The sequence below is a fragment of the Harmonia axyridis genome, chromosome 1 (genome assembly GCF_914767665.1).
Source record: "Harmonia axyridis chromosome 1, icHarAxyr1.1, whole genome shotgun sequence".
In the NCBI taxonomy this organism is placed as follows: domain Eukaryota; kingdom Metazoa; phylum Arthropoda; class Insecta; order Coleoptera; family Coccinellidae; genus Harmonia; species Harmonia axyridis.
The window spans coordinates 36,881,505-36,903,291 of NC_059501.1; the positions used below are offsets into that span (position 1 = coordinate 36,881,505).

The 21,787-nt window shown below is 31.5% G+C and overlaps 2 protein-coding genes across 3 annotated transcripts in view; both read right to left on the bottom strand.

Annotated features, from left to right (window-relative positions):
* The window catches only part of LOC123682994 (sodium channel protein 60E-like), a 222,303-nt gene that overhangs the window by 101,643 nt on the left and 98,873 nt on the right, over positions 1-21,787 (bottom strand). The window lies entirely within an intron of this gene.
* Positions 14,302-17,317, bottom strand: LOC123682953. Its single transcript, XM_045621813.1, has 7 exons — positions 17,138-17,317; positions 16,280-16,400; positions 15,751-16,095; positions 15,429-15,691; positions 15,038-15,373; positions 14,692-14,819; positions 14,302-14,629 (listed from the first exon to the last, which is right to left on the bottom strand). The coding sequence occupies exons 1-7, from the start codon at positions 17,190-17,192 to the stop codon at positions 14,303-14,305; spliced, it is 1,575 nt and encodes a 524-aa protein (XP_045477769.1). The 5' UTR covers positions 17,193-17,317; the 3' UTR covers position 14,302.

Sequence of the window (21,787 nt, forward strand, 5' to 3'; positions counted from 1 at the left end):
TTTCATGAAGAAAAGAACGAATGAAAAAAATATATATTTATTGCGTAATGCGAGATGATAAAAATTTCAACCGAAAATTAATGTCCCGAAACTCAACAATAAAGAGATATATTTCAAAAATATCGCCTGATATCCCATTGAACTGCGTACTACATATTGACATCTTATATTTCCTCATGTCATTTATACATATAGTGAACTTCTACTTGAAGAATTGAAATGCGAAGAAATAGTTAATTTCCCATCTAAAGCGGAAACTTCCACTCATATACCGAGAAATGTTCGGACCAATGGCACATTTAGAACCGAATGTCATTCCGATTCCGAGAAGAATATAATTTCATTGAGAAAACCATTTTCATTCCTTGTGCAAAGATATTTCTGACATGCGGGACAGTCGAAATCGAATGAATAGATTTTATAAGAACGCAATAGAGACGATATCAACGTGATAAACGTCCTGGAACTATGCAGTATATTAGGGTACTGGAAGTCAGCATTATACATATATCAGTTCCAAGACTGTCCCGGAACTATCATTTCGGTCCTGGAAGTCAACATTAGGCATATATCAGTTCCAAGACTGTCCTGGAACTATACATCGGTCTTGGAACTCGCGGTTAGCTGGTAAAAAATGTCTTGGAACTCGACGTTAGTCATATATATATATATATATATATATATATATATATATATATATATATATATATATATATATATATATATATATATATATATATATATATATATATATATATATATATATATATATATATATATATATATAATACACATTTTCTGTTCAATTTTATTTGAGAAATAAAAATCAACAAAATTGTCTATTTTCAATTAATCACTATACTGATCAATCTAATAGATCACTATATTTTTATTGCTTTCGGATTTCTTCTAAATTCTTTGCATCTGTAATTTTTTCAGTCCACTGAACACAAAAAACATACAATATCACCCTTTCATGTCTAACGAATAAAAACACAGTGATACAATATGTCTCTGGAGATCGTTCACGATAACCATAGATGCCTCCTACAAAATGCAGTTTATCAGTTTTGTTGATTAATAAGAATTTTGGATTTATTCGATCAATCATTAAGTTTGAAGAATTAAATTGAAAGATTCATGTATTTTGCAATTTTTTTATTTGCAATTCAATTAAACATTGAACACTACAAAAAAGTGATATAATAAATATTACATAGATCAAAAAAAAACTTTCATTCGTTGTACTTTGAAAAAAAAACTACGATTTAGAAATGCTTGAAAAAGAAAAACTCACATATACTCACACGGTTTTTTAGCGATATTATCCCTTACATTTGTTCAGACGCCATTACTTTGTCAATTAGTCTCGAGTGTGCATTGCTATTTTCCAAATTGATTGAAACATCGAACAAGTCAGTATGAACATTGAATCTGTTTTTTTTAACATTGAAATACAAAACACAATCGAAGAAAAACATATTATCAGGAATAACACTCTTGAATCCTGCTCCACGATAACATTCGACCTCACAAAGTTATCTTCGAGAATTAGCGTCATACTCAGAACTCTGAATATATTACGGAACTCCTGTCATCTTACTTAATCAAATTCTCCTTTTCTTTCAAATCTAAGATCACACACTGCCAGGTTCCAATATTAAGTAGATGAAAGATCTTAAGAATATGAAGTGTAATCCTTAATTTGATCCATAATATATTCCTTTTCCTGAAAGATTTCTACTTGAGGGAGATAACATGGACTTAGATAAATAATAGCTTTTATCTACTCCTATTGAATTATATACTCATTATTCAACTGCTTTTGAGCAATTAATAGTATCTATTAACAAACAGCGTGATTTATAATAACTCACTACTATAACTCACTATTATAAATAGGAAAATATGGATCTGTGCTTCTATACTTCTCTGCTTCTATTCGATTGGCCGAAAAGGAACATTCCATTATTGTTATTGAGGGGAGGATAGTCCGAGGGAATGTCACTTTTGACGTTTTCAAATTAAGTTGATATCTAATTATTGTGAATGTTTTGCTGAAAACGATTAATTCAGATAGTGAAGATGAAATATTATAAAGGTATACATTTCCAAAAGACAAACAGCTAATGTTACCATACAGAATTAATTGCCCGAAAAAATATAAAGGAGTTTGAAAAAATTTTCAAGATGGGTGTAAGATCATTAAGTCATCGTTTGCAGAGAATATTTTTTGGTATATTTTAATGCATTTTTATAGACAATTATTAAGGTTTTTCAATAAATTTCTATGTCTGTACTGTGTACTGGATTCGAGCTAGCCGAAGCTAGTTCGATTGTGATTGGTGGCACTAAGTTTCCATCTCTCTTGTACGGGATCGAGCACATTATGTTTATTTACCGTTCCTTCTGTCTTTATTCTAAGTCTGTATTTTTTTCTTAGTATTTATTGATATAGTCGTAGATAAAGTATAGTATTCAACTTGCGGTAATGGTCATAACTCACTTGATGAATTACAGCACTCGCCTGCGGCTCGTGCTGCAAACATCATCTGCGTGAGTTATGACCTACATTACCGCTCGTTGAATAATATACTATTAGTTCATTAAGAGCTCGAAGTGATAAACACATTGTCGATTGAGAGAGACAATCTTTTGAAATCGACAATGAATTTGCGCTAAAATTACATATTTCTTCTGCAATCGAGCAATTAACATATTTCCTCAAAATTATTCAATTTGATTGATGAAAATTGAAAGTACAGTTTTAGCAATTTTTTATGACAGAGGAGAAGAAAGTCAAGATGAGTTTGAAATTGTTGGTTCTGTGTTGTAATTTCTGATATTTCCTCAAAATAGAACTGAACATGAACCTTTCTCTCAAAATATTCAAAATTCTTATTCACTTACAAAGTAGATATATTCGAATCATTTTATGGTTTAATGTAACTATACGAAACCGAGCATGAATCAGTGGCCTCTAAAAATTATTACATACAGAAGTTGTGAAAATTTTTGCATTTTCATGAGCATCCCTCGAAATGTTCCGTCAGCGATTATTCAAATCAGGCAGGAACAATACATCTCACTAGATCCATGTCGTGATCGGGCATGCTACATAAATGAGAGGAGCAAACACAGGAATATGAAACATTAATATTTCAGACAGACGCTTGAAAATACATGATATTTCGCATGTCACATCCACAGCTAGGCAATGATTAAAACATCCACCATTCGGTCTTCTACCTTTTAAACTTCAATAAAAATTCATTACTACCCATCTCCTCCATTTTCCTGGAATCAGCTTCTCTTTTATGCTAGAGTGTCCGCTTCAGAATTTGCATCACATCCCATATGAACCAACGAAAGAAGAGAAAAATTAATAATGAATATTAGCAGGAAAGGGTCGAAAAAAAGATAATATCCTATCCATTAGTTCGAAATCAATTCGAATACTAAAAATGGTCTAAGTTGTAATGTAACACAAAGATTTCGGAAGAACAACGGTTATCGTTTACACATTTAATTTAATTCCTAATCTGTGGTCACTGAATTGTTGGATATTTCTAGTTTCCTATTCATTCAGAAATTCGAATATTTTATTTTTCCAAGATTTGCACATATTTTTCGATTCTTCATATTTCATGGCTTTCATAATTGTTAACGAAATAGAAATAAGAACAAACGGAGCAATTTAACCAAGATATTTCAGATATTCTACCCATAAAGTATTTCGTCAGCCCGTCACTACGGGTGAAATATTATACAAGAGCCACAAATGAATAAAGAATCATTGATATTTCAAAGAAAGTGAAAAATCAAGAGACAAAAACTCGACCAGTGTACAGTGTTTGAAATGATAATAAGGGACGCTCTGATTTGGAAGAAATAGGTACAATGAAGAACCAACTAGAAGTCTTGTATACAAAAAAATTGAAGAAAAAGTTCAAGCAGCTTACACAAAAAAATTCTCTGAAAAAATTGCAGATGTATTGATCAAAGGAGCATATTAGTCAGTTGATGAAATTTTGAGCTCAAATCTGATGATGTAAATGTTGATCTCTTTTACTATTTGTGTTATTTACTTCGGCTACTTTGAGCATTCGTATTTTCTGTATTTGTGATCTTGCATATGTATATGTGCGTTTGTGATCTTCGATCTGATCTGTTATCTGTATATTTATTTGATGTGTGATATATTTCAGGATAAGATGTTTGATATGTTTTTCTCATATGTACCTATTTTATATTTGATATATTCCAAATTTAGATTAATGATAAGTCGTGTAAATATTTTGATGATGTTGAATAAACTATCTATCTATCATATTCTTTCGAAATTTGAAGTCTAATCCTATAGATGTATTCGTGGATAAGTAGGTATAAGCCCAGGCTTTTCGGTCAAAACCGAATAATCTTATGCTCCTCAATTACTTTCATTGAACATACAGACCTAATCCTATAAAAGAAGTACTGAGTATGTATTACATTAACTTTCATTCGGCTCAATGTTTCCACACTGTTATTCATCATATTCCTTAAAAAATAAATAACAAATTATATGTGCCTCTTTATTAAAATTAAGAGGCATATACAGGGTGTCCCGGGAAGAATGCGACAAACGAATACCGTGAATTGAAGTCATCAAGGAGGACCCGTATTAAGAGGTTTCAATCGCCTGAGTGCCTTCGTTTGGGATATACAGGGTGATGTTCATCTTATGAGTGAAATTTCACTGTTGAATAACTCTTTAACTAATCGACCGAATAATTTCAAATCTTGAAGTTTTGTCACCCTTTCCTATCGCCTTCCTTCAATATTTCTGAATTCGAGTAAATCAGATCCGGACTAGAAAAATTTCAGACTCTTCCTATTTTCGTGAATATTGGATCACTCTGTACGTTAACAATATGATTTTTTTCCGTTTTCGGAACCACAAAGAATCAATTCATTATAAAAATTCTAAATCTCGGCTTGGCACGGTCATGCAGGGTGATTCATAAACATTTCCTTATGAGTGAAATTTTTTTAGTTCAATAACTCTTCAAGAAATTCACCGAATAATTTCAATTTTTGAAGTTTTGTCGCCCTTTACTATCGCCTTCCTTCAATATTTCTGAAATCGAGTAAATCAGATCCGGACTAGGAAAATTTAAGACCTTTTCTATTTTCTTGAATCTTGAATCACCCTGTATGTTGGTATCATGATTTTTTTTTCGTTTTCGTAATCACAAATAATTAATTCATAATCAAAATTTCAAATCTCTGCTTGGCACCATTATTCAGGGTGGTCAATAAACATTTCTTCATGAAAGAAATTTTATAGTTCAAGATATCTTGAATTTATCCGTAGAATTATCTCGAAAATTTAAGTTGCTTCACCCTTCACGAATGTCTCACCTAAATTTTCCTCAAATTATTTAGAAAAACTTTCAATCAACAAGCTGGATAAAGAATAGAAAAAAACAGCAAATAAATTGAAAATATTTGATCTTGAAAACAATTAATCAAAAATAAAATATTTTCAGTTCAGCAGATATTGTTCAAAATGATATTCCTCCATTTTAATGCATTTTTGAGCACGTTGATATGATATAGTTGTTTCACAGATTTCGCTATCTTATTCGGTGGAATCGGTTGAACTTCTATCATGAGGGAATATTTATTGGTCACCCTGTATGACGGTGGCAAACTGAGTTTTAGAATGTTGATTATGACCTTAATTTATGGTATTCGTTTGTCGCTTTCTTCCCGGGACACCCTGTATAAAAGTTACCTAGTTTCCGTGAAGAAAAAAGAAATGAAATATGAATAAGTGTTATGAGTACAGGGTGCGTTAAGGCTAAATTAAAAATTTTAAAAAATTACAATTATGTAGGGAAACGGGAGCTCCCAGTCGAACGAAATATGTTTCAAATGTTGAAGTGGATTCTTTAGTTTTCATTCCTCGTTATATTGTGGACAAGAAAGCAGCTTGATTTTTTGTCGTAGCTTTCATTCAAAAGAACGTTCTGCAACTACCAAAGAGAGGGTCGTCTGTTCATGGTATGGTTTATCATCGTCTGAGACTTAGAGTGTTTCTGATAGGTAAACAAATTTGACTTAGGTACACAAACTTCAAATAACATGCTCTACAATGGAAGTTTAGCGTAAGGTCCCTGCTCCTTTCACAGCCAGAACCACCGCAAACTGAAGTAAGGACGTAACTAAGTGATGGCAATTAGCAATCTTCTAAGAACGATTATGTATATTTCCCGCTGAAATTATTAGGACAATTTTCAGCCATAGTATAACCTTCATAAGCTACAAAATAATTTTCTGAAGAATGAAATCCATGAAATTATTGGCTATTTATTTCCCATATTCTTCATAAATAGTCTATGGTTTTGATGACATGATCAGCTTGAAATTGTTACTTCTTATCATTACCGAAAAATCTCAACTCCGTCCGTTCTGTAGTCATAGTCATAGTCAAATATTTTTTTTTTGGTTTTGGTCACACGATCGCTATAGTTTCACACAAGTCTCGAAATCTCTAGTTCACATGCGAATATAAATTTTAATCTCGAGCAAATCAGCTGGTGCGAAATTCAACAAAAATAAAAAATGTTCAACATAAAAGAAACTATATTCTGGTTTTGCCCATTAACAAACTAAACCTCGGCACTCAAGATCCGAATTATCATGTCAAATACCACTTGACATAAAATTTGAGCAGGTAAAACTTCTCGATTGTAATATTCAATATTTTTTTGTTACTTTTCGGCAAATTTCAGTTATGACATTTTTCCAAATTGCCAAATCTGACCTGATTTCCTTCCATTTTGAAGCTCTTAATGATTGAAATAGTTGTTTTTTTGATTGAATAGTGAGCTAATCTCACTAAAACTGTTAATTTATCTGTGTTTAATTAATTAAACAATTAACTCATAGTGAATATTCAAAATATCTACCACCTTTTACACTGAATCTACAACCCTGCGTTGTTCAAAACAATTCTCACCCATTTCTGCACAACACAATTTTATTATATTCATCAAATCATCAGACATAAAAATCCGAAGGAGTAAGATCAGGCTTCATTGGTGGCCATCTTAGTGGACCTAACCTTCCAATCCATTGTTCTCCGAAATATTCATTTAGTTGGTACCTTACATTCCGGCTATTATGAGCCACCAAGGAGTCCTGATCTTATACCTTTGGATTTTCATATCCGGAACATATTAAAAGTTTATCGAAAACGCGTTCAAACTCGAGATGATGTGATAAATAGAATCAAATTGTGTTGTCAGAAACGTTCTGAACTACGCAGTTCTAGGTTCAGTGTAAAATGTATTGAACAAGATGATAGACATTTTGAACATTTGATATGAATTAATTGTTTCATCATTATTCAATTATTTAATTATTTTTATCATTATAACCTATATCATTATTATTATTAATTATTTATAGCGAGTACTTTCAGAGACTCCCTGTATAGTTTTTCTTCACTCATTCATTTTGATGGATATTATTCGAAATTGGCTCAAAAACTTATTACAAATATCGGTAATCCCATCGAGATGAGAAGACAAATTAAAACGCTGGAATTGACGAGGCCGTAAGTCCAGATATCCGGCACAAAAAAAAGATCATTCCTCAATCTCTTATCGTGGCTTATTTCGGCTCCGACTAAGCTAGTAGAAAAGGCAGCATAACCATCCATCACTGAAAATTACAAAGGGCAAGGAAAACGGAGTTTTTTGCGGCGAGATAGCCTGGACAAGTATTGAACGAGAACCGTATCAATTGAATGGGCTTTGTAGAGCGGAGGTTATCTTCAAATTGCAACGTTTTGTGAATGTTTCAGCGGCATACTTACGTAAATAACAACTCTTGAAGGAGTATGACGAAAAATTTCAGATATCTGCGTGGAAAATAAAATGTTCACTTTGTAGGTTCGGGAACGACAGACAGAATTGAAGACCTGCGGAAGGTAGGCTGCAAGAGCGATATAATCATTGTCGTTGAGGTGAATAAACACCATGACAAGAAAAAAATCCTAGTTTGGTACGAAATGAAAAAGATAAAATGTAGGTTATCAGAATTTCTTGTTGTCTTTTTGACAAACAATAAATGTTGATGGCGCCATAGTCCCTCGTATATTCCTTGAATAGCTTAGCAAATGATAAAAACATTACGTCATCTATTAATCATTGCTTTCGAGTCTACCGAAGGTGAACTCTCATAATTTAGCAACAATTGTCAACCTAATGTATCGGGTGTCCCAAATTCGTTATCTTTTGAGGGGATCTCAGCACCCCTTTGAACAAGAAAAAAATGGATGCCATATTTTCAGGCTCAATTTCCGAGATATTCAGTTCCGTGGAAATCGCAGCCTTATCAATTCAACTGTTTTCAAGCTATAAGAGAAAATTGGAAAATGACGATAAGTGAAATGTTCTCATAACTTCATGATTATTGATGCTATTAACATGAGACAAAAACATCCTTCAGGCACTTTTTTCAGTAAAATCCATTGATGTACTAATTTATTTTATATTGCTATTAGTTTCGAAGTTATGATAGGAACTTGCGTTTTTTTAAACGTAAACCATAACAATTACTATAAAAATAAAATTGCTCAATTTTTTCCTTTTCAAAAATATATAAATATATCAATTTTTCAATGAACTATATAATCATCAAAAGTTTCATACGGCAAATCAATCAAGTTCCTATCCGTAATAATCTGTGAACAGATAATTCATATATTCGTTAGCCACCGATCTCCGGATTTAAGGCCGTTAGATTTTTTCAACACTTCAACATTTTCAAATTGTTGAATACTGTTCTTTGAATGTGGCCAAAGGAAGAAATCTAACGATGTTGAATCCAGAAAACGTGGTGACCACCGAATATCTTAATTATCTGAAGCTCCCAGATTATTATAGATGACACTTTGTTGATTTGCTGTATGAAACTGAAACTTTTGATGATTTATAGTGTAATAAGAAATTTATTTATCATATTATTTTTGATGAGGGAAAAATTAAGGGATTTTTTTTCATAGAAAATTGGTATGGTTCAGATTTAAATAAACAAATTTGTATTATAACTCAAAAATTAATGGCATAAAAAATAAATTATTACATCAATGGATTCTATTATCAATGGATTCTATCATCAATGGATTCTATCAAAAAAGTGCCTGTGGGATGTTTTTGTTTTATGTTGATAGCACTAATATTAATGAAGTTAAGAGAACTTTTCATTTCACGCCATTTTTCAATTTTCTCTTCTATATTGAAAACAGTCGAAATGATAAGGTGGCAGTTTTCACAATTCATAATACTTATATAGATCGAGCTGAAAAATGATCCATTCATTTTGTTTCAACTCAAGGAGATACAGAGGGAGGGCGAAATAGAAATAGGACGCTTTTGAATGAGAAGTACTATTTTTATGCTAGATTGAGGAAAACTCCTGTCGGTGTCTGAGGGCCAATATTCTTGAGAAACTCATTGGCAAAAATTGCAACTCCTTTAAATAGTCACAGAGTGTTTTTCGAAAATGTTCATTTTGGAAATATTGCTGTAACTTTTTTCTATTGAAAATTTATCATTTTTGTGGCAACTTAGAATTCAATGACGATAATTGAATTTGCCGAAAACGGATATTTCATGTAGATATCCGTATGAAATTTTTTGTTCAAATGGAACATCCTCTATATTTCTACCTGTTTCAATAGAGATGAAAATTACAATTTCAAAAATATAGCATAATTGATATTTTTCTAAAGTCTTGTTCGAAGTCCAAACAGGTGGCCGGCTAGGTTGCCTGACCTAACCTCTATAGCCTTCTACTTTTAGATTCAAAAATACAATATTTCCTATAGACGTTAGGTCTACCTGTTGGGACTTCGAACATGACTTCAGAAAAATATTAAGTATAATATAATTTGGGATTAGTATATTTCATCTCTATCGAAATATGTAGAAATATACGAACTGTTCCATTTGAAAAGAAATTCATAGGTTTTTCTCATGGAATATCAGTTCGAATCAATTCGATTAACGTTATTGAACTCTAAGGCCCAGTTTCACCAAATGCTTTAATCTTGACTTAGCTCTTAAGTGAGGCCTTAGATCACGATTAATGTAATGTAGCGTTTCACCACACTCCAAAGCGCCATTTAATCGACCAATCGCGATTTAGCACTAATCGGCCATTTTTGGAGGATTACAACCTTTCAAGTTGAGATTAATAATTATTTATCAGTATGGAACTCTTGTCTATGTAATTATTTTTCCGGAAACTTCTAATTTTTGGGTCAATTTTATCAATATATATGACTATATGTATAGGCTCAATATTTCCCATTTAAAATACACGTAAACTTTGTTTTTGTGTTTTATGAAATTTATTGCAAAGAATAATTTATTGATATGTTTGATTGAAATATTATTTAAGAAGCAGTTAAACTTGTTAATAAAAATAAATAAGTTAATAAAATTACTTATATAGTTTTTTTTCCAGAATGTGTGGTTTTGTGAAATGGGATAATTTCTTTTTAACTTCTGCAAGTTTCCGACATTTCCAAGCACATCACTCGACATTTTCGGCAAAAATTAACCTGACACCTACACTGAGAAAAAAGTTTGTTAACTATAATGCATATTTATTAATACCTAATAAGGGCTTCATTCAAATATGGCGCAATAAAGATTTATTCCTCAGAAATTAATGCTTTATTAGAATTCCTCAAAGAAATATACCAAATATGTTTATTAATAATGAATAATTTCTTTTCTTTGCCTGAAATGAGCTTCTTTATCAGTTATAATGAACATAATTATCTATAGGAATCCGCTGTGTTATTATTAATAATGTGAATTAATCCAAAACATCAATTTCATTATTTATAAGTAAATTGTTATTCATAGTAAAATTATATTGTCGAATAAACAAATATTGAATATTCTTCGAATTTTGAATAGTAATAAACATTTGTTTCCCATAACACTATGTTGACTAAGGTCGTTTTTCTCATTTATTTCCCGTGAATAACATTTATTCAGATTGTGAATCCATTTATAAAAAATATACAAAAAATTCTCTATGGCAATCTTTACAAAATAACTTATTTTTCATGACAGCATATCTGCGATAAAAACTAATATCGAAAGATATTCATAATTTTCAAAAGGTAATTCTGTAAAGATTGCCATACAGAAAGTTCTGTATATTTTTTATAAATGAATTCACAATCTGAGTAAATATTATTCATGGGAAATAAATGAAAAAACAACCTTAATCAATACAGTAATTCAAGAAAGAAATGTGGAAATCAGATTATTTCCAATATCTTGATATTTTAAGGAAGAATTTATATCAACTGTTCTTGTAATTGTTTAATTTCGATGAATATTTAAAAAGTTTTATTTTTTCTCCATGACACAAGACTGGAATGAAAAGTAATATCAAAGGATTTTTATAATTACAGAGAATAAATTTGTAAAGGACACTACAAAATTTTCAGTGTAGTTTTTATATTCAGTATCATAATCAAATCGTAATTAGATGTGGAATTCATTATTATGTATAATTTACGATATGATGAAAAAAAATTTTTATTATTATATTTTTTTATTCCTAATTTTTTTTACCCATTACGAAAAAGTTTGAGTTCTGGAAATAGGGGTTAATAGAAAAACATCATTGTGATTAATTTTATATTCTTTATAACTCAAACAAAAATCTTGAAACATAACAAAATTCAGGTACAACAAATCAAACTAAATATCAAAAATAATAATTCATACACAATCACATTTCCTGTTTCACGGAGGAAATGAATTTATTTCCTTCAGCATTAGCATGAATATGAGTTAAAAAAGGTGAGTACAACGATTTTGTATTAATAATATAATTCTTTGGTAGAACTTTCTCAACAAGATATGCTTCGTAATGTTTAATGAAACCATAACACTCGATCATCTTATAGACTAAATAAAATTTTTGGTCATCTGTTACGAAAACTTCTTCAATAATTCCAAATACTGGTTCGCCGAAATCGTCTCGATCAACTTGAGCAATCAATCCTTTTTTGAACATTATGCCATTCAATTTAAGCCAGCTAATGAAAAGGCAAGATGCTTCAAACCCAGCACTTTTCAAAAAAGAAACTTGTGTTTCGGAAGGAACTGTTCTTGTTTCACTAAATTGTATACTGTCGCAAATTCCATTACCAAGGAGAAAACGGTAGGCCAATTTGAGTTGGTGTTTCACCCCTAAACTGAGTGGTAGATTAATACGAGAAGATGTAACATTACTGTACGACTTGCTTACTCTATGAAAAGCTTCGAAACGAATGGAAGAAACCCTGGAAAGTGGTCCTATATTACGTATAGTTCGTGAATAATGAAGAAGAAAATGAAATTTTGGGGTAAGATGTTCATTAAACAAAGAAATATACAAGGAATGATGCTCATGAATTAAATTATCCAAATATATCAATTCGCTTTCATTAATCGATGGTTTTATCACTATCTGCACTATATTGAAAAGTAACAGATAAAAATGCCATACCTCATCTGATTCATCCACTAAGTCACCAACAATAAAACTGAAATAGGTAAGGAATGCATGCATTTCTGCTGATGACATAATAATTATTTGCTTTTCAATTTGTGTTGTTGGAATTAATGGAATTTTATTACCTACATCTACAGATGAATGATTAAAGTATTTGATTCTTCTATTAAGGGTTTCCAGAGTGAAAATTTTCTCTTTTATGAAAAATTTCAAAATTCTACCGAAATCGTAACGACAAATGCCTTCGTACAAGTCATGCATTATATCAAAGTGCAAATTTTTAGTGACATGGTAATAAGATAATTCATTCCACATACAAGAACTTTTTATTCCATGACTGTTCTCTTCAATATGTATGTTATAATTATCTTCATTTCTCAAACTATTCTTATTTTCTCTAGTCATAAATTTTGTTTCATTTTTATGAGAAAAACATGCACGACAAAAATTGTTCGATGAAAAACTCTCATGAAAGCCTAGAATTGAATTAACTCCCAAGTTATCGCCTAAAAAAACTGGTACAACAAAGAAAATTTGTTTGTTATTTACATTTATGCCAACAGTTTCCAAGAATTTCAATTCATCTAAGAAGACTTTGAAAACAGCCTCATTGCCAAAAGTAACACGATCTGACGAGTAAAATATTCCCCACAAAAATATACTTTCTAATCTTGATGCAAATTCTGGCCCCATACAAGCAAACGACACATAAACTCCCCCTAATTTGTGAACTCCTGCTTGGGTTCCTAAAACATTTCCAGTCTCAAAATCATCATAATATAAATATAAAGGAAGTATCGTTTTATTCCCCATTTTATTTTTTATAAATTTCCATAAGCTACAATTAAACATGCTGCTCATATAATCAGAAACCTCTTCTTCATTTTTGATATAATCCAACATGTATTGAAGAACACCAGGGGTTTCTAAATATTTTTTAAGAATTTTTCTGAGAGATATAATTACGCCTTTACATTGTTTTGTGAGTACTTGTGATGTACTAGCAATAGATGAGGTTCTACTTTCAGGGAGGTAGCCAATGAAATACTCTTCTGGTTTGAAATATAAATTATGTTTTGCCAAAAGTTGAAACCGTTTATACTCTGATTTACAAGATTTGAAAATATCCGTTGATAGCGCTGAGATAATTTCATTATAGGATGAATGACCTTGCAGATTTGGTAAATCTTCAATTTTTAAAAGGATATTTGAGAATATGTTATTGATCAGCTCAGAAGTAGTGCCTATAATGTCATGAACAACAGATCTATTGATGGCAGGATGAGAATATAGTTTATTCACAAAAGTTAACATTTGCAATTCAAATGTATCTTGCAAAATAGTTTCTACAATATTAGGAGAATTTTCGGACAGTTCTGGACATTCATCATATAAAACCTCATTGTCATAATGGAAAGAATTATTAGAAGAGGATTTAGATTCAGAATTTTTATTTTTGGCCACATTTTTCTCTGAGTGAAATTTTTGTGTATGTTTTTTCAAAGATGATAAAGTATTGAACTTCCTTGGACAATCCTGTTGGCCACATGAAAAGTTACTCAAAAATCTATGAATTGTTGAAATGTGAATGAGATAAGAATTATTATCAGCAAGCTTCTTGCCACATTCTTTACATAATACCATTATTGAAAACAAAAGTTGATCGAGTGAGCTAAAATTAAAAGATTGACGCAACCAGTATTTGAAGAACTTTGAATTTCTATGAACATTTGTTGACAAGATCCAAAATATTGGGTATCTTATCATAAGGAGTGTTTAGGTTGTACATACCTATTTGAATAAACATCCATATGTTCTCGCTTTCATAAGGGTATCTTAAGTTGAAAATATGTATAATCTGAAAACATATATCAATTGCTTTCAGTACCCCATCGCAACGATAAATGATATCATTGTAGACAACATAAACATTTTCAATTTCTGAAATGGATGGCCCTTGTATAATCACAAAAGGAAGTAGAGGAAGGTTGTACTTGGATAGAAATTTCCTCTTGCTATTAATTGTGTCCTCGATTTCAGCAGGAATCTGATAAAAAATAATAAAGTTACTGATATTGAAGATATTGATGTTCAATGTGAATAACCTACCTTAATATGTACTATAACACCCTTCACGCTGTCCGTTATTGTAGGGTGCCATATGTTGCCCTTCTTTCCATATGATTTTTGTGGTAAAAGGGAAGCCAATAAGGTAAGCATGTAGTAATGACGACTTTCTGAAAATGGAATATCTCTATTAGAATATATATAGGATACTTATCTTCCAATATTGAATATCTACCAAAATCAATCGTAATTATGTAAAGGAATAGGAGTAATGAAAGTTTAGACTAGGAGTAGGTATCGGATGAAGTTAATGGTAATAATTATGGGACTTTCTTTCAATACTTCAGACGATTATTAGGTAACAGTAATTTGAGTTTTGGGATCTTACCAACATTAATTTTTTCCGATTGAATGAGATCTACAATCAGTAAATCACCATGATTCAAGTTTTTCTTCTTCAACTCCAAAAGCTTGTGGAAGATAGGCTCGAATTTTTTAAAAATTAATTGATACTGTGGTTGGAATGTCCTTTTGAAATCAATGTCAATTAAAGTGTATCCTAGGGGATTTTTGATAATGGGAAATTTCTGTAAAATCTCCTGAAACTCTATATCCTGCCTGATGAGTTGTTTCCTATATTCAAAGGTCTGAGACCATTTATTTATCACTTCTCCCCAGGGTTCCCTGTTATGTATCAGCCAAACCAAATCTTCTTCGAAGTCATCTACAAAAAACTCAGAAGTAATACTAAAATATAATCAAACTATGAAATTGCATACCATCTTCAAGATTTCTTTCATTAGGTTCAGGTGTATTAATCTCTTCTTTATCTGTATATTTAGCAGAAATGATTCCTGATTTTCTTAGGAATGTCAGCCTATTCCTATATTTGTCAACAAGTTTGCCCCTCGCCACCCCACTTTTGTTATCTTTGGAATTTCTTTTTTTTATTGGAGAGGTGAAATATACTTGGTGTAATTCACCAGGAAATAGTTCGACAATATGTTTCGATAGTCTTCTAAAGTCCTCATTCGTTAGTCTCCTTGAAAGAAAGAAAGTTATTAGTTAAATTAAAAACTGTTTAGTTATATTCATTATTACCTGAAAGGTTGGATGTTTATCAAATGTTGAACGATTAACTCCACCAAATAAGATTGACAAGTTGTTGATAATTGTCCGTTCGTTCTATAGAGTTCGATAATAGCCCTACCCATGAGTGAATTCTGCAACAATTGCTCCAAGTGGAATGTATTATCTCCAATTATAATACTGGACAACACAGGTGTAGGTGTAATGTTGAACACAATCGGTGTAGATGTGAAATCCAAATCAATCGAGGAAGTACTGCGTAACGACTGTACTTCAGATGGGGTTGCATGGATATCCGGAACGTCTATTATGATTTTCTTCGTAGAAATTTGGTCTGTTACCTCATCATAACAAGTCCTGTAGATATATTTTAAACATAAATCAATCAAAATATAGGGTAATATAGATTAACTAAATACATGCACATTTAAATAAATATTGGATATATCATGCAGTAGTCTCCAAGTCAACGAAATAAGTGTAAGAATGCTAAGGTTATGGTGATAAAAAAGCAGATGTAGGTATGTAATGAACGACTCACTTTTGAGAAAGGGATAGTTTCCTTTTTATCTTCAATCGATCTCCCAATCGAGGCACTGTCTCTTCGAACGATTTATCCTGTACAAGTTGTGTTATTAGGTCAATTGAATCTATTCCATTTTCTACAACAAAGTATAATCTTTGACAAAATAGGAGAATAATTATTAACATACGTATAAAGGGTGTTTCGTTTTAGAATTAAAAAAATCACAAAGTTTTTCTATTTCGTTATTTCGCTCTGTTCCGTACTATTCTTTCGATGTATGTTCATAATGAATACAATAAGATAGATTTGTGATACAATTTCACGATTTACATTACCAGAAATGCTCAAAAATAAGAATTTCCTCATTGTTTATCTATTCCGCCATAACTCCTTCTGGAGAAGTGTATGTCAGTGTTTCCATTTCGTATTAATTACAGATATCATAGATATAAGAGGTAATAGTATATTCAGTTATCATGAAATAATCTTAAATTGATACTAACCGGTAACACTGCAAAATCCACCGTCAGATTTCTTAAATCCAATTTGATATGGCGGATTTCCTGCAAGGAATTCTCATTTTTTGACCATTTCTGGCAATGTAAATGGTAAATTCGTATTGCACATCTATATTTTTGTATTTATTACGAATATACATCAAAGGAATAGACCAGAAGAAAACGAAATAACGAAATAAAGTAGGGTTACTCTGGAAATTTTTGCGATTTTTTTCTAAAAACTAGAACAGAACACAATTTTTCGTAATCCATGATCAAAATTTGGCCAGAAACAATTAATTTCACGAAAATTAATCGTGTATATTGTGTTCTTGTACACATTTAGCAGAATTAATTTTATATGCATAACACTTACCCTCCAGAGATTCTTTAAGATGCATCAATCCTCCTTCCTCCAAAAAGTTTTCCATATTCGGTATACTTATGCCTTGATATCTTCAGATTCACAGTCACAACTAATACATATAAATATTATGATTGCGTGATATAGATATTCTGATCTTAGTCTATAATAAATAATAGTAATACTACTTCGAACTACGAAAAGAATTCTCTTCTCCTGTGGAGTACGCAGTACCCTTCAGACCTGCGCAAATACGGTCATGCAGGGCGCCGCGATTCGTCCTATTGGTCGATAGCGAAAGACAAGATTCGACAAGTATAAAGAATGAGTGGAGTAGACAAATAAATATGTTAACTATTAACGAATGTATATTTCACTGAAATATATACTTTGAATTAAATATTTCTAATAATCATTTATTTGCATGGAATGAATAATATTTGGTCTAAATAAATTTGGCCTGAATAAATTTGTTATTAACTAAAAATAACTCATATTTGTTGATTTCTTTGATGGAAATCAGATATACTTGTTATTGGCTTACTGAGATTACTATAAATAAATATCGGTCAAATAATCATTTATTAAATATAAGCCATATCATTTTTCTCAGTGTAGCGTCAATGGTGGTCATCACTGCTAATACGAATACAGAACACTATATAACTCTTTGTTCACAACGTTGCCAAATGGTCTGACTCTTTAATCGCGATTTGGTTAATCGCGATCAAACGCGGACGGGTTGATGCATGGTGAAACAGAAAACACTGTTAAGCCTGCTTTAGTAACAAGCGGAGTTTAATCAATCTGGGATCAAGTGCTGTTTGGTGAAACTGGGCCTAAGTAAAGAGTTGCCACAAGTATGTTTTTACAGAAATGAGAAATTTCGAAAAGAAAAAAAGTAGCAGCAAGATTTCGAAAAGGAACACATTCGTTCTTGAACTCCAACGACTTGACAATCTATAAGTTTTTCAAAAGATTTATTTATATTTGTTATAAACAAAAATTTTCTTTCAAAGCAGGTATAGTAAGGTTAGGTTACTACCTACTCTAACTACTTTTCTTCAGAAAATTATTGAAGTATGATGATTAAATGATATTAAAAAAAAATAGATTATCATATGGTTTCCAAAAGATCATCCTGAAAGCCTGAAAAACCAGAGTTGAAACCGCACTTAGAGCAATTAAGCATAAATGAAAGATGGCGATGTGAAACGTCGGATGTCGGCCAGGCTGATAAATATGAAAAAAAAAATCTCTTTGCCCAGTGGTGCGGATTACCGGCGATTACACAAAGCGGTGGACCATTAGCCATGTTCAGTCAACATAACTGTATCGTTCCGGCCACCACTTCCGGGGAGCCTATTATATGGGGAAAATATGAACCGTTGAATGAAAGATAACTGGGTTGATGCATATTAAGTTAGGGCTTTCCAGAAATACCAACGGCATGCCAGTCCATGGCGGATTTTATCTTTCATCAACTCTGGGATTTTGTATTCAAAGGAGCAGGATTTATTTCATTTAGTAATCAAGCCTTGATTAAAAATTCGAATATAATTTTCACTTCGATATGAACACGTACGGGTATTACAAAATGCTGAGTGAAGCGCTGAAGTAATAAAGGAATACAAATTATTTCAATATCTGATTACATACAGCCAAAAGCGTAGATATGGGTGTACTGAGGGTAATTATAAATAATAATAATAAATCTTTCTTGGTCCATTTAGACATATTACGTGTATAGGAGAAGTCAATATTGTGGTATAATAAAAACAATAAATAGGTCCAATTTTACAAAATAGATTCATAATACCTTAACCGAAATACAGAAACTGATTATACATGTAAGGTAACAAATTGAAATACAAATATTTATAACTAAATATCCTACTAGTAAAAAAAACAGACAAAATAAATATGAAACTACAAGTCGCTATCCGTCAGATGCTCCGCAACATTATACTATGCCTTGTTCAAAAGTAGTGATTTGACTCTACTCCTGAAATCCCTTAAACACAAGCTTTTATATTTGGAAGGCAAATGATTATAAAGAATGAGACCTTGATAAGAGACAGATGACTCTAGTTTCCTATTTTTTGGTATGGGAACACAAAGCATATCCGAGTGTCTGGTATTATAGTTGTGGAACCTTGAATTTCTGTCAATCAAGTGGTTGTAAGTTTTCATATATATCAACACGTGGAGGATATAGAGGAAGCAGGCGCGGATCCAGGACATACTTTTGGGGGGGGAACTTTTCGATACTTCCGCCATTTTGGGACGTCATTTTTTTTGCCGTTCATTAATATGGGTTTTCAAAAAATGTATTGAAGATGAAATGAATAGAATAAAAAATGTCCCCATACATTCACTTGTATTTTCAAATTATACACTGTGTCCGTATAGTATGGAACAAATTCATTTTTAGCTAAAAACAGACCATTTTAAGAAATAATCGTGAAACACGTCAATTTTTTATTTCAATTTACTGTATTTTAAAATAATAATCTAATATACAGCGTTAATTACATTCGAGTAATGACGTCACCGTCATTTTTTTCAAATATAACACCCCCATTTTGTCTCAATTTTCCGATTACTCTAGCTGAGCTGATTCCGAAAATGTATCACATTTTGATTCCAATTGGTACAGGATGGACAAAAATACATATGTTTTGTATTCCAAAACTGTATCACATATTGATTTCAATTGGTACAGGACCAATTGGAATCAACATGTGATACATTTTTGGAATCAGCTCAGATAAAGTAATCGGAAAATTGAGACAAAATGGGGGTGTTCCATTTAAAATAAATGACGGTGACGTGATTACTCGAAAGTAATTCTCCCTGTATATTAGATTATCATTTTAAAATACGGTAAATTAAAATAAAAAATCGACGTGTTTCACGATTATTTCTTAAAATGGTCTGTTTAGCTAAAAATGAATTTGTTCCATACTTTACGGACACAGTGTATAAAGTAACAAAGTGTATTAGTTTTTTGACATTTTCTATGTCACTTGTGTTCAGTAGATTATGTCATTTAAATTTAATCATAGAAAGATACAAGCTTTCACTTCAAAATGGACCACTTTTTTCTTCAAAATGACACTAGGTTCACTCTTTGTTTTCCAGATACAGGGTATTGGAGTTTGATTTTTTCAAGTTTTTTCTCATAGCACCTGTGCTTTACAAGATATTTAACTTGAATTTGGCATAGATATTCTAATTTAAAGTATTCATCATGTGATCAAGTATTAATTTTGAATACAAATCTACAGGGTGATAGTTTTTCTGGAACAATGCCCGCTCTTTTCCTCCAGAACTTTTTTTTGTAATGAGTTATTGGTTTGAGACCTTTTTTAATGATGAACCATAGATTTTTGTTACAACAACCTGACCTTCAACCCTGTCAAGAAAATAGTTCATTTTTCTTGGAAGACTACAGGTAGTTTAGAAAAATTTTAAAAGAAACTTTGATCGAGTACTACACTTTTTGGTTTCTTGTAGTTCTGTCCTATCTGCTACTGATTTCTAGAAAAAAATTCAAACTATTCTCTAGTACCTACCTAATACCATAGTATAAGGATATACTATGCTAATACTCAGAAAAATCCAACTTATAACGAAGATCCAGTTAGTAGCTATGATGAATAAATTTTATTATAAGTTTTGATACTTATTTACCGCACCTGTAGCGGAGATGAAGAAAGATTTGATAAACTGGTATAATCATCACAAAAAAATAGATTACAAGACTTACAATAAACACTCTGTATCTCGAAAACAAAGCGTTAACGGGCCCATATTTATAGGCCTTTTTTTATTATCCAAGGAATCTCTCATATTCCTTTATACCTCCAATTTTAGCAATCCATTCCTATGATTATTCAACAAAGCTAAATATTTCTCATGATAAACAAAATAGGAAATATATTGGCAAGTAGGCCTGCTTTTATTGAAGATCATATTTCAGATCCTTTTTTCCAAAGTACCAACAAAGAGGAAATATTTCGCATGCACGTGTTATTATTCTTTCATAATTGTCTATTTTTATTGCCATCCGTTCCAAGAGACTGCATCGTAAACCTCGTATTGAGTAGGTAACTCAAAACATCATTAGACCCGAATAACAGGAATAGATAATGTTAAGGGTAGGCGGAGGGCCTCGACCCGATATAAAATAAATATTCAACGTCTTGTTATGTTTCATGTGATAAGTAAAAAAAAATTCACTCAGGAATTGTTTTGTTGACGGAATTCTGAAAATTACAGGCTGCCAAAAATCATGGCCCCGGGGAAAATCACACTCGCCCCCTCCTCTCTCGACGGACTAAAAGGCTTGCGTAAGGCGGATTAACTAATTTTTTATTGCAGATTTGGATTCAACGTGATTTGAAATGCAAAAAGCCAAAGTTTGAGGTATATTTATAATAAAAATTTGTTCGATTCCAGATGTTACTACAGCACCATGTCAAAAATTGTTGCATTGGTAGAATGCGTACTCAAATTATATTCATTCAACATTAGTGGAATACCAATGAAATATTTTGATCTTTACCATTATACAAACAGAGGTTTATATATATTGGGCAGGTGAACAAAAATAAGAACATCAAAGACTTGTTGAGACTAAATTTGTCCTAGTACAAT